This window comes from Pituophis catenifer, unplaced genomic scaffold (genome assembly GCF_029215685.1).
Source record: "Pituophis catenifer annectens isolate HBS135680 unplaced genomic scaffold, rPitCat1.0.hap2 SCAF_3, whole genome shotgun sequence".
In the NCBI taxonomy this organism is placed as follows: Eukaryota; Metazoa; Chordata; class Lepidosauria; order Squamata; family Colubridae; genus Pituophis; species Pituophis catenifer.
Window position 1 is genome coordinate 104,348,100 of NW_027256883.1, and position 12,376 is coordinate 104,360,475.

General features: G+C 37.2%; 1 protein-coding gene across 1 annotated transcript in view; it reads right to left on the minus strand.

The window, feature by feature from the left end:
• Positions 1-12,376, minus strand: part of SUCO (SUN domain containing ossification factor) — a 257,495-nt gene that overhangs the window by 27,249 nt on the left and 217,870 nt on the right. The window contains exons 16-17 of the mRNA XM_070940885.1: positions 1,510-1,584; positions 605-689 (exon numbers count right to left, since the gene is read on the minus strand). Coding sequence (XP_070796986.1) covers positions 605-689; positions 1,510-1,584 — 160 coding nt within the window. The remainder of the gene's footprint in view (positions 1-604; positions 690-1,509; positions 1,585-12,376) is intronic.

A 12,376-nucleotide genomic window follows, 5' to 3' on the forward strand; every position in this document is an offset into this window, starting at 1 on the left:
GTGACGTGTGGGGGGTGGGTGGGTTGGGAGGCCAAAAATGGGCACGTTTTTCACAAGAATGGGGTGTGCAGAGGGTTTGGGAGGCCTGCAGATTGCTCCTGGGGGCTGGGGAGGGCAAAAACATGATGCGTGGGGTGGGTGGGTTGGGAGGCCAAAAACGGGGCCGTTTTTCTGTGCATCCCGTTTTTGCGGAAAACTGGACTGTTTTTGGCAAAAACAGGATGCGCGGGGCAGGGTTTTGGGAGGCCAAAAGTGCTGTATTCAGTGTATAAGATGCATCAACATTTCCACCCTCTTTTAGGAGGGAAAAAGTGTGTCTTATACTCCGAAAAGTACGGTAACTATCTAGCACTAGCACTAAGACTTATATACCACTTCAAAGTGCTTTACAGCCCTCTCTAAGCAGTTTACAGAGTCAGCGTATTGCCCCCAACAATCTGGCTCCTCATTTTACCCACTTCGGAAGGATGGAAGGCTGTCAACCTTGAGTCTGGTGAGATTCAAACTGCTATATTGCAGGCAGCCGGCAGGCAGCAGAAGTAACCTGCAGTACTGCATTCTAACCACTGCACCACCGAGGTTCTTTAAAGCACAATTTACTTACTCTAAAGAAGGAACAGTAGTTGGCTCTGGTAATTTGGGTGTTTCTCTCGAAGTGGCAGTTGTGTTTTCAGAAACATTCTTGTTTCCTATTGAAAAGACATACAGATTTAATTATATGAAATTCCATTGAACTGAATTATGATTACAAAAGAAATTTTTAATTTACTAGTATACTATTCAATATGCAATATTTATTAATGTAAGATTTACATATTCTTTCACTACAGAGGATCTAGATGGTACACAAATAATCAGTAATCATCTCAATTCCATAGACATTTTTCAAAGAAAGCTCATTTTGCCTCCTCACAGGTCAGGATCTTATGTGAAAGATTGTAGAAAGTGAGGGATGTGATCTTAACTGAAATATGCAAGAATTGTTACCTAGGCAAAGGGGGCTGAAACACTACATCTTGAGAAGCAACATAATATTCAGAAGCGGCTCAGACAAATAATACTGGGATGTTAAAAGCACAAGCAGATTTGCAAGATTCTGTTATAGTGTAGTTCTAATCATCCTGTGGAGTTGATTTTCTGGTCTGTCTACCTAGCAGGACTGACATATATTAAAAAACTTTCTTTTTGTAAATGTTTTTGGTCCATGGATAGCTGCACCTCTTTTTGAGGTGATTTTAAGTGCTGTGGTTAAATTATTGGTTTGTTAACCGATTGCTAAATATTTCCCTAATATTTTTACCTTACTTATTTGCTTTATTATTTCAAATTACTTTTTAAATTAAAGAGCTGTTTGTTTATTTTTTGTATATCCTGTTGAAGAAAAACTAGATGTTTAAAACAATTGCAGAGATTTTATTATTATGCAAAGCAGAAAGAAAATTCATGTAAACAAAATAAAAGCCATTTAAAGTTTATTCCAGAAATCAATTAGATGACATATATGCCTACCTTGTTCTGCAGTGTCATCTTCAGTTTTTGCTCCAAGTATATTAGCAGCAATATTCACCATATTTAAAATGGCATCTAGAAAAGTGTCAGACACATATCCCATCATTTATTTTTAAAGTTGGAAATCACTTTTAGTGAAATTTGTTCTGTTAGGCATATACTTTTTGAACAGTAAATTATATCGATCTAAATGAAACTCAAATTAAATTTTTCATTAATAATGAGTGTAGTCAAGAATTTAACATATTATTATTATTATTATTATTATTATTATTATTATTATTATTATTATTATATTTCTATACCGCCTTTCTCCCGTAGGACTCAAGGCGGTGTACAGTCAAGAAAAATATAGACACACAAACATCATAAAATTGCTAATTAAAATTATTACTTAGTTTGGTCAATTAAATAAAACCCAGAATTAGATAACATTTAAAAAATTCATTCACATGTTCATATGTTTAGCCCCGCCTGTTGGAACATCAGGGTCTTGAGGGCACGGCGGAAAGCACGGAGATCAGGGATATTCTGTATCTCCGGAGGCAGTTCATTCCAAAGGGTTGGAGCCCTCACAGAGAAGGCCCTCCCCCTGGGAGTCGCCAGTCGGCATAATTTGACTGACGGTACCCTGAGTAGTCCCTCCCTGTGAGAACGAACTGGTCGGTGGGAGGCTATTGGTGGCAAAAGACGGTCTCGTAGGTACCCAGGTCCTAAGCCATGGAGCGCTTTAAAGGTGATAACTAACACCTTTATGTGAAACAATATACCATTTTCTGAATAATTCACCACTATTGATTAGAATTAAGAAAATGAAACATCTTCTACTGTTGCCCATGCTGAAATCGAGTGAAACCCATTCAAAATCTGAAAGCTGGTTTGAAGTACTGATTCTTGTTGCTGACACAATCTAAATACACATTCTATAGTACTTAGAGAGGAAATTTTTATTTTAAAAAACTGCATAATATAAAGAATTAATTATTTAATTAGGATATCCCAAAAGTGCTTTTTCAAGAGGCAACTGGACTTTGTTTTCTTTGAAGACATTTCCCTTCTCATCCAAGAAGCTTCTTCAGTTCATTTAATTAGGTTTTTTACACATTAATTGTCATGAAAGATAGAAAAGGAGATGAAGTAATTAAGGGCTGAACGACATTCATTATCATAAATGTTTGGAGGATATGTTTGCCATTATATAGAGAAAATTTGTCATTAAAAAGGGAAAGATTTCTCTCACACACCTCAACATTTCGTTCTCTCAACCAGTAGTACTAACTGAGCTGAAAAATTAGGAAATATTGATGAATTAAAAATGATCTGTCAGTTGTTATCTTCAATTAGCTAAATGAAGACTGGCTAATATATGCACCATATATATGCATAATATATGCAGATCTACAGTAGTGGCCAAAATTGTGGAAACCTTTTGGGAAAAGTGTATTTTCCAAAACTAGCTAATAACACCACTTTTTTTTGAGTAGTTCCATAAAATTATGTATCAATGGAAAGACAATTTAATAAAGAATGTAATGCAATAACGTTTATGAAAGATTTGCTATTAGAATAGCAGTTACAGTATAAAGAAGAAAAGTGAAACACGTAGAAAAAAATGAGATATACAAAAATTATCACCATGTCAGTTAATACTTAGTTGGGTAACCTTTAGCATGAATTACGACCTTACACCGTCTTCCATGGAGTGAACCAAGTCTTTTAGTTCTGCAGCTTTTCTAATGTGAAACCAAGATTGAATGATTGCTTCTATTAACTGGGTTTTATTGCTGGGTCGCTTCTGACTAACATCCATAGATTTTCTATAGATTTATAATTGGGCTAAGGTCTGGGCTATTCCAAGGCCATTCCAGCAGTGGAATATGATTATCTTGAAACTCCAAAAAAAGGTGGTGTTATTAGCCACCAAATAATACGCTTTTCCCAAAAGGTTTCCACAATTTTGGCCACTACTGTATTAACGAAGTAAAGGAAATGATTGGTCCACTAACAGGTGAAGATGGCAGGGAGCTGACAAATTACAGGGAGAAAGTAGAACTGCTTAATTCATTTTTTCAAAGGAAAAATAGTTCAACCGAAGCACTACGGTAGGACACAGAATAAGAATACAAGTCAAAATAGACAAGAAAATGGTAAGAGAACACTTATCTACTCTAGACGAGTTCAAATTGCCAGGACCAGATGGATTATATTCTACAGTTCTGAAGAAGCTGGCAGATGTGCTCTTGGAACCACTGAACAAAATCTTTCAAAGCTCCTAGAGCACCAGGAAACTGCCAGTTGGATGTGATTTCAATCTAAAAATTTGAAAAAATATGGATCCAGGAAGCCATAGACCAATCTGCCTGACATTAATACCTTAGAAAAACCTGGAACAGATAATGAAGCAGATTTGCGAGCACATAGAAATGAACAAAACAATGACTAGAATCCAAATAGGTTTTTAAAAACAAATCATGCCCTGCAATCTTTATTGCCTTCTTTGACAAAGTGACTAAATTGGTGGATCAGGGAAATGCTATGACATTGACTTCAGTACAGCATTTGACAAAGCAGACCACAACCTACTTCTTGGCAAAATAGAACAATATGGACTAGACAGCATCACCACCAGATGAATTTCTAATTTGCTGACCAACCACATTCAATATATGGTCCTCAATGGAGCCAGATCTACATGGAGGGGTGCATACAACGGGGTACCTCAAGACTCTGTCTTAGCTCAATACTCTTCAACATCTTAAATGATTTAAACAAGGGATAGAAGGGGAACTCATAAAATTTACAGATGACACCAAGCTGGGAGGAATTGCCACCACTTTAGAAGATAAGAGTCAAGATTCAAAAGGCTTAGTCTCAGAAGCAGATAGAATTCAGAAATAATTGGTAATAGTGGCCAGGAGCAAAGAAAACCAACCAATTAGCCTGACATCAATACCTGAAAGATACTGGAAAAGGTAATCAAGCAACGGATCTGCAAACACCTAGAAGCAAGCAAAGTTATAACCAGAAGCCAACATGGGTTTGTCAGAAACAGATTATGCCAATCAAAACTTATTTCATTCTTTGATAAAACTGGTAGATCAGAAAAATATCGTGGACACACTATACTTGAATTTCAGTAAAGCATTTGACAGAGTAGACCATAACCTATTTCTTGGTAACCTAGAAAAATGTGGGCTAGACAGCATTAGCACCAGATGGCTGACAAACTACAATCAATGTATAGTCCTTAATGGAACTGCACCTACATGAGAAGTGGGGTACCCCAAGGTTCTCTCTTAGGCCCAGTACTCTTCAATATCTTCATAAACTATTTAGATGAGGGAATAGAAGGGGAACTCATCAAATTTGCAGATGACACCAAGCTGGCAGGAATAGCCAACACCCCACAAGATAGGCTCAACATCCAGAAGCATCTCGACCAAATCTGGGCCCTATCTAACAAAATGAAATTCAAAGGTGAGAGAAGTAAGGTTTTGTACTTCTGCAAAAAAACCCAAATGTACAGCTACAGATTAGATGAAACATGGCTCAATAGCAGTAACTGCAAGATGGATATTGGAGTCCTTGTGGACAATCACTTAAATATGAACCAGCAGTGTGCTGCAGCTGCCGAAAAAACCAATGCTATCCTAGGCTGCATTAATACAGGGATAGAATCAAGATCACAAGAAGTGTTGATACTTCTTTATAAGATTACCACAATATAAAAAAGATGTTGAGACTTTGAAAAGAATAAAGAGAAAAGAAATAAAGATGATTGGGGCCTGGAGGCTAAAACATATGAAGAACAGTTGAGGAATTGTCTCTCCCTCTCCCTCTCCCCCCCTCTCTCCCTCCCTCCCTCTCCCTCTCCCTCTCCCTCTCTCTTGAGCCATGGTAGCACAGTGGTTAGAATGCAGTACTGCAGGCCATTTCTGCTGACTGCCTGCTGCCAGCAATTTGGCAGTTTGAATCTCATCGGCTCAAGGTTGACTCAGCCTTCCATCCTTCTGAGGTCGGTAAAATGAGGACCCAGATTGTTGGGGGCAATATGTTGACTCTGTAAACTACTTAGAAAATGCTGTAAAACAGTTTGAAGTGGTATATAAGTCTAAGTGCTAATTTTTGTGGGGCTGCCACTAAGAAGAGAGGGGTCAACCTATTTTCCAAAGCACCGGAAGAAAAGACAAGAAGCAGTGGTTGGAAACTAAATATGGGGAGAAGCAACCTAGAACTAAAGAGAAATTTCCTGTCAATGACAACAATAAAGCACTGGAACAGCTTTCTTTCAGAAATTGTGGGTGCTCTATCACTGAAATCCAAAAGAGATTGGACAGCCATTTGTCTGAAATGGTATATGGTCTCCTGCTTGAGCAGGGAGTTAGACTAGAGACCTCTACAGTCCCTTCCAACTCTGTTATTTTGTCATTCTGTTATTTTGACAGACTAAGCATTGGGCCCTATCCAACAAGATGCAGTTCAGTGGTGAGAAAAATAAGGTCCTACACCTAGGCAGAAAAATCAAATGTACAGGTATAGAATAGGCAGTCCTAACAGTAGTAATTGTGAGAGGGATCTAGGTGTCCTGGTGAATTACCATTTAAGTATGAGCCAGCAGCATGCTGCAGCTGCCCCCCCCCCCCCAAAAAAAAAATTAGTGAAGACCTAGGCTCCATCAACAAAGGGATAGCATCAAGGTTATGTGAAGAATTAGTACCACTATATACTGCAGTAGTGAGGCCATACTTGGCATAGTGCATCCAGTTCTGGTTGCCACAATACAAAAAAGATGCTGATGTTCTAGAAAGAGTACGGAGAAGAACAACCAAGATAAGAGTTCTGGAGACTAATCCGTTAAGGCAGGGATCTGCAACCCCTGGTCTGTGCCATGCCAGAAATTGGGCCACACAAACAAGAGAAGCCCCATCTGGAGGATGCAGGCAGCACATGAAACCACACCCCTCTGGTCTGCAGAAAAACCTCTCTCCATGGAACCAGTCCCTGATGCCCAAAAGGTTGGGGGCTGCTGTGTTAAGGGAACTAGGTATGTCTAGCTTATTGAAGAGAAAGATTAAGCATGGAAGAGTTGTCTTCCAGTTGTCACAGAGAAGAGGGAGTCAACATTCTCTAAAGCACCTGAGGACAGGACAGGACAAGAAGTAATGGGTGGAAGATCATTAAAGAAAGATCCAACTTAAGGAGAAATTGTTTGGTACTTAAGTTATTAGTCTGCAACTTTTTAAAGAATTCTGCCAATTATCTCTATTTTATATACATATTCATGATGTAATCATCCAGAATACTAAAGTGAAATACCATCAATATGATGACAGCAGAAATTTCTTTTCTTTTTTTTTTTATACACTTTATTGATTTTTTTTTAAGACAGATAAAATATAATAACAATTTTGTTTGACATCGGATTCGCAGTGTTTGTACATATATACATGAAAAGAATATCTGGTGTCATTTATACTATACATTTCTAATTAATTTCTGCACCTTTAACTCCTTCCTTGATTCTATCATTTATCCATTCGTACCATCTTCCCCACACCATATCATAATCTGAATTTTCTTCATCACTTATCTCGTGTGTTAATTTACTTATCTCTGCACACTCTAATATTTTGCTAATTATAAGGTCGTCTGGTGGTAGGTCTTTCTTTTTCCAGTATTGAGCATACGCCAGTCTGGCAGCTGTAGTTATGTGTATTAGGAGGTGGACCTTTTCCTTTCTATGCCCTTTCTTTACCATTCCCAGGAGAAATATTTCTGGATTCAAATCAATTTCTTCTTTGAGTATGTCTTTCAACCATCTCCGAATTTTGCTCCAGTATCTTTTTGCTTCGGGGCATGTCCACCACATATGAAAGAAGGTGCCCTGACCATGACCGCATTTCCAACAATTTGGGTGTACATTGGGGAACATCTGTGCTAATCTTGCAGGTGCTAAATGCCACCTATGAAGCATTTTATAATGATTTTCCTTGTACGTGGCTACTCTAGTTAATTTATAATTTTTATTCCACGCCTCTTCCCATTCATTAAAGTTCAAACTATGCCCGATATTTCTCTCCCACGCTCTCAATTGGTTTCTGATTATGTCTTCATCTCTATCCTCATCTAATAAGTAATTGTACAGCTTGGCCAACGCTTTTTTTCCTGGTCCCATCAGAATTTTGTCTAATCCGTTGTATCCTAATTCTAAGCCAAATTCATCCTTATCTTTCTGGTATCTTGATTTTATTTGCATGTAGGTCCACCAATCTAGGATTATGCCTTGATCTCTCAGGGCATCATTTGATTTAAGGTTTCCCCCTCCGTCGACAATGTCTTTGTATCTGCACAGTTTCTCCATTCCCCACCTGTTGGGATAAATCAATGCCTCTATCGTAGAGAGCCAATTTGGGACTTTTGTATAATATCTCTGTCTAATCCCCGCCCACGTTTGTATTAGGGAGTCCCTGATTTTATGCCTGTGGAAGTAGGTTTTCTTTTTCTTGTCTTTGTCCCATAAATACGCATGCCACCCTCTCTGTAAATCATGGCCTTCTAACATTAGAATTCTCTTATTCTCCAAAGTGATCCATTCCCTTATCCATATCAGCTTTGCTGCTCTATAGTACATTTCCCAATTCGGGAGTCCAAATCCTCCCACGTTCCTTTTTTCCTGTAAGATTTTGAGTGAAATCCTCGATTTTTTCCCCTCCCAAACAAAATCTCTAGTGATCTTATTTAATTCTAGGAAAAAATTTTTCTCTAAAATCACTGGTAAGTTTTGGTATAAAAATAGGATCTTGGGGAGGATGTTCATCTTGATTGCAGCAATTTTGCCTATAAGTGACAATTTAATCTTTTTCCATCTATCCAAATCTTGTTTTAATTTATTAATTAATGGAGTATAATTATCTTCTCTTAGAGATGAACACCTTTTGGTTAGCCAAATTCCTAAGTATTTTATTTTTGGGACAACCTGTAGGCCCAAAGTTCCTTCTATCTCTTTCTTCTGCGCCTCAGTTACATTCTTAGTTAGTATTTTGGTTTTAGATTTGTTCAATTTAAAGCCAGCCACCTCGCCATATTTACCCAATTCCTCTAATACTTTTTGTCCAGATGTTAATGGGTCTTCTAGTATTAGTGCCACGTCATCCGCAAAGGCTTGCGTTTTATAGATCTCTTTTCTAATTTTTAGGCCTTTAATTTCTTTGTTATTTCTAATCTTACGTAGCAGAACTTCTAGAGCCAGAATGAATAATAGTGGTGACAGGGGGCAGCCCTGCCTTACTCCCTTCTTGATTTGGAATGTTCTTGTCCTATCTCCATTAACTAGAATGCTCGCCCTCTGATTGTCATAGATAGTCTTTATCATCTTTTCGAAGTTTTCCCCGAATCCCATTATTTTGATTTGCTTGGTCATAAAGTTCCAATTTAAATTGTCGAATGCCTTTTGGGCATCCAAGAAAACTAAGGCCAACTGCTTTTCTGGGTGTTCTTCGTAATATTCTAAAGTATCTAATACGATTCTCAAATTATCCCTAATTTGTCCCCCGGGAGAAATCCATTTTGATCTTTATGAATCCAATTGTTTAATATTTTTTTGGTTCTTTCTGCCATTATACACATGAATAGTTTGTAATCAGTGTTTAGAAGCGAAATCGGTCTGTAATTTTGAATTTTTTTGGGGTCGGCACCTTCTTTCGGTAGGAGTGTAACACGTGCTTCCCTCCACGAGTCCGGAATTTTTGAGCCCATCAAAACCTCATTGAAAATTTCCATTAATTTAGGTTGTAGGATTTCTTCAAATTTTTTGTATATTTCTCCTGGGAATCCGTCTGGGCCTGGCGATTTGTTGTTTTTGAGTTTGGAGAGAGCCTTTTTAAATTCTTCAATTGTTATCTTAGCGTTTAGCATCTCCTTTTCTTCCTCCATTATTTGTGGGAGCTCCGCATTTGCCAGATATTGGTCTATTTTTCCTTCCGAGGCCTCCTCTTCTTTGTATAGGGATTCATAATACTCTCTCGCCCTTTCCAATTTATCTTCTTCTTTATTTAAAAGATTTCCCTCAGCGTCTTCTAGTATCTGAATTGTCCCTTTTTCATTTTCCTTTTTTAATTTATAGGCCAGCCACCTGCCCGATTTGTTGGCGTTCTCAAAGTGGTACTGTTTTGTTCTTTTTATTTTTTGAGCTAGCTCCTCTTGATCTAGGATGTTTAATTTATGTCTCCACACCAGCCAATTTTCTTTTGCTACAGTATCTCCAGGTATTTTTTGGAGTTTCTTTTCTGCTTCATCCAGATGTTTAATAAGATCTTCCCGGGATTTCCTTTTTAATTTATTTTTATATGCAGAGTAGGATATTATTACCCCTCTTAGATAGGCCTTCATTGTGTCCCATATTATTTCACGGGGTGTCCCTTGGTTCTCATTTTCTATAAAGAAAGTCTTTAATTCTCCTTTCAATTTTTCCACACACTCTTTGTCACATAATAGTTTTGCATTGAGCCTCCATCTCAGTTGTTTCTTTCTCTTTGTGTTTCTCCATTTTATTTCCAGGGGATTGTGGTCTGCCCATATGTTTGGGCTGATTTCTGCCATCTCTATTTCTAACCCCAACGTCCTAGTAACCCAAACCATATCTATTCTCGACCATGACTGTTGCGGATTGGAATAGAATGTGTACTGTCTTTCGATTGGGTGTAAAGTTCGCCATATATCAATTAAGTTCATCTCCTCCACCAAATCGAAAAAGGCTTTTGGTAAAGTTGTCCTTTTATTTTTGTTCATTTTATTGCTTTTGTGATCGTTGTCTGGGTCTACGATTCCATTGAAATCGCCTATCATGCAAATTTCATTATATTCCATTTTCCCTAATTGTTCACGAAGCTTTCGAAAATATTCTCCTTGTTTTTTATTTGGGGCATAAATGCCCACTAATAACATTTTAGTGTTTTCTCTCGTAACTTCAACCATGAGGGTTCTTCCCTTTGTATCATTATATTTCAATTCTGCGTCAATTCCTTTTCTAACATAAATTGCTACCCCTCTCTTTCTTTTTTCTGCTAATGATGTAAATAATTTACCATATTTTTTATACTCCAGACATTTACCCTCATCCTTTTTTATGTGGACCTCCTGTAAGCAGATTATATCCAAATTGTGTTTTGCTAGTTTTGTAAGTGTTAATTTCCTCTTTTTACTATCGTTTAATCCGTTGACATTTACTGAGATTAATTTCAAATCATTCATTCCTACTTTCCTTGCTCGGACTTAGTTCTTGTTTAGTCTTACGGCTCTTACTGGTCTTGTTTTTTTTTCCTTTGCTCCTTCTTCGGTCTTCTCCTCCGCGGTTCCTTCCTCTTCTAGGTTTGTCGCCTCTATTTCCTCCTTGCTACTTTGTTCTTCTTCTGCACCCCTTAACTGATCCAGGAAATCTTGTGCTGTGCTCAAGCTATCTATTTTTATTTTTCTCCCCTGCCAGGTGATTAACATCCCCTCTGGCAGGAGCCATCTAAATAATATATTTCTTTTGTTCAATTGTACAGCCAAAAATCTATAATCTTTTCTCACCTCCCTCACTCTTCTTGGGATCTGTTTTAGTATTATCACTTCTTTTCCTCTATATGTTATTTGTCCATCCTTCGCCATACTGTATAGGATGTCTTTTACTTTTTTCCTTGCGAACCTAATGTGGACTTCTCTGGGGAGCCTATTCCTCCTCGCATAATTTGTTTGAACTCTATAGACGTCATCCAGTTCTCTAATGATCTCACGTTTATCTTGTTGGAGTACGTCTGCGATTAGTTCCGCCATCTTCTCTCCCAGATCCTCCTCTTTATCTTCTTCCACATTTTGGAAACGCAAGTAGAACGACGCCCTGTCCATTTCTAATTGTATTAACAAATCTTCTAATTCCTTGTTTTGCATTGTCAACGTCTGATCTACCAAGTCCAGTTTCTTCTCATTTTGTTCTATTTTTTGCTCCGCCTTCTGGATCCTTTGTTCGTTGTTGGAAATTGAGACTTGAATCTCATTCATCTTCTGGTCCAGTAGGTGGATATCTGTTTTTAGTTCGGTGTGATTTGTAGACATTTTTTCCTGCATGGCCATCATTGTTTCTTGGATTAATGTCAATGTTGACTGCACTGTTAGTAGTGTTGGTGTTGCTATGGCCTTGTCTGTTTTTGATAGTCCTTCTGTTGACTTTTGGGTAGCCGGGGAGGTCAAGGATATGGTGGGATTTGAGGGGGTCTTTTTTCCTGTTTTCAGGATCGTTGATGACATGCTCGTCATTTCTTTCAAGATTATTTTTTGTTCTCTAATTATTTTCTCAATATTTCGCCAAATTTTCATACACTGGCTGTCACCTCCTTTTATACTTTTTCAGAATATGGAGAAAAGTTATTTATCAGTCAATGTCAATTTATCAATCTATATCACTTCCGATCAATATCTTAAATACTCTTATCAATCAATATCAGTTTATCAATCTATATCACTCCCAATCAATATTTTAAGTAAAAAAGATGAATTGGATTTATGGTTTGTAATTAATTTAAGGTTAATTGATGTATTAAATAGTAATTAATTAATAAGAATTTATCTTTACTTGTTAATAATTAATTCAAATCCTAATAATTTAAATCACAATAACACAATAGCTCATTGGAACATCTATTATCTATAACTAAAATTCCTATGACTAAATTACTACTTAAAAAGATTTCTAATTCAAATTCCTATATAACTATTTGCCAGTAAATTAATATATGTGGATATTGTAATTCTAATATAACAATATGTCAATAAGTCAATATATGAGAGTAGTATCAGTACAAATAGATGTAAATAAATATAGTTAAATACA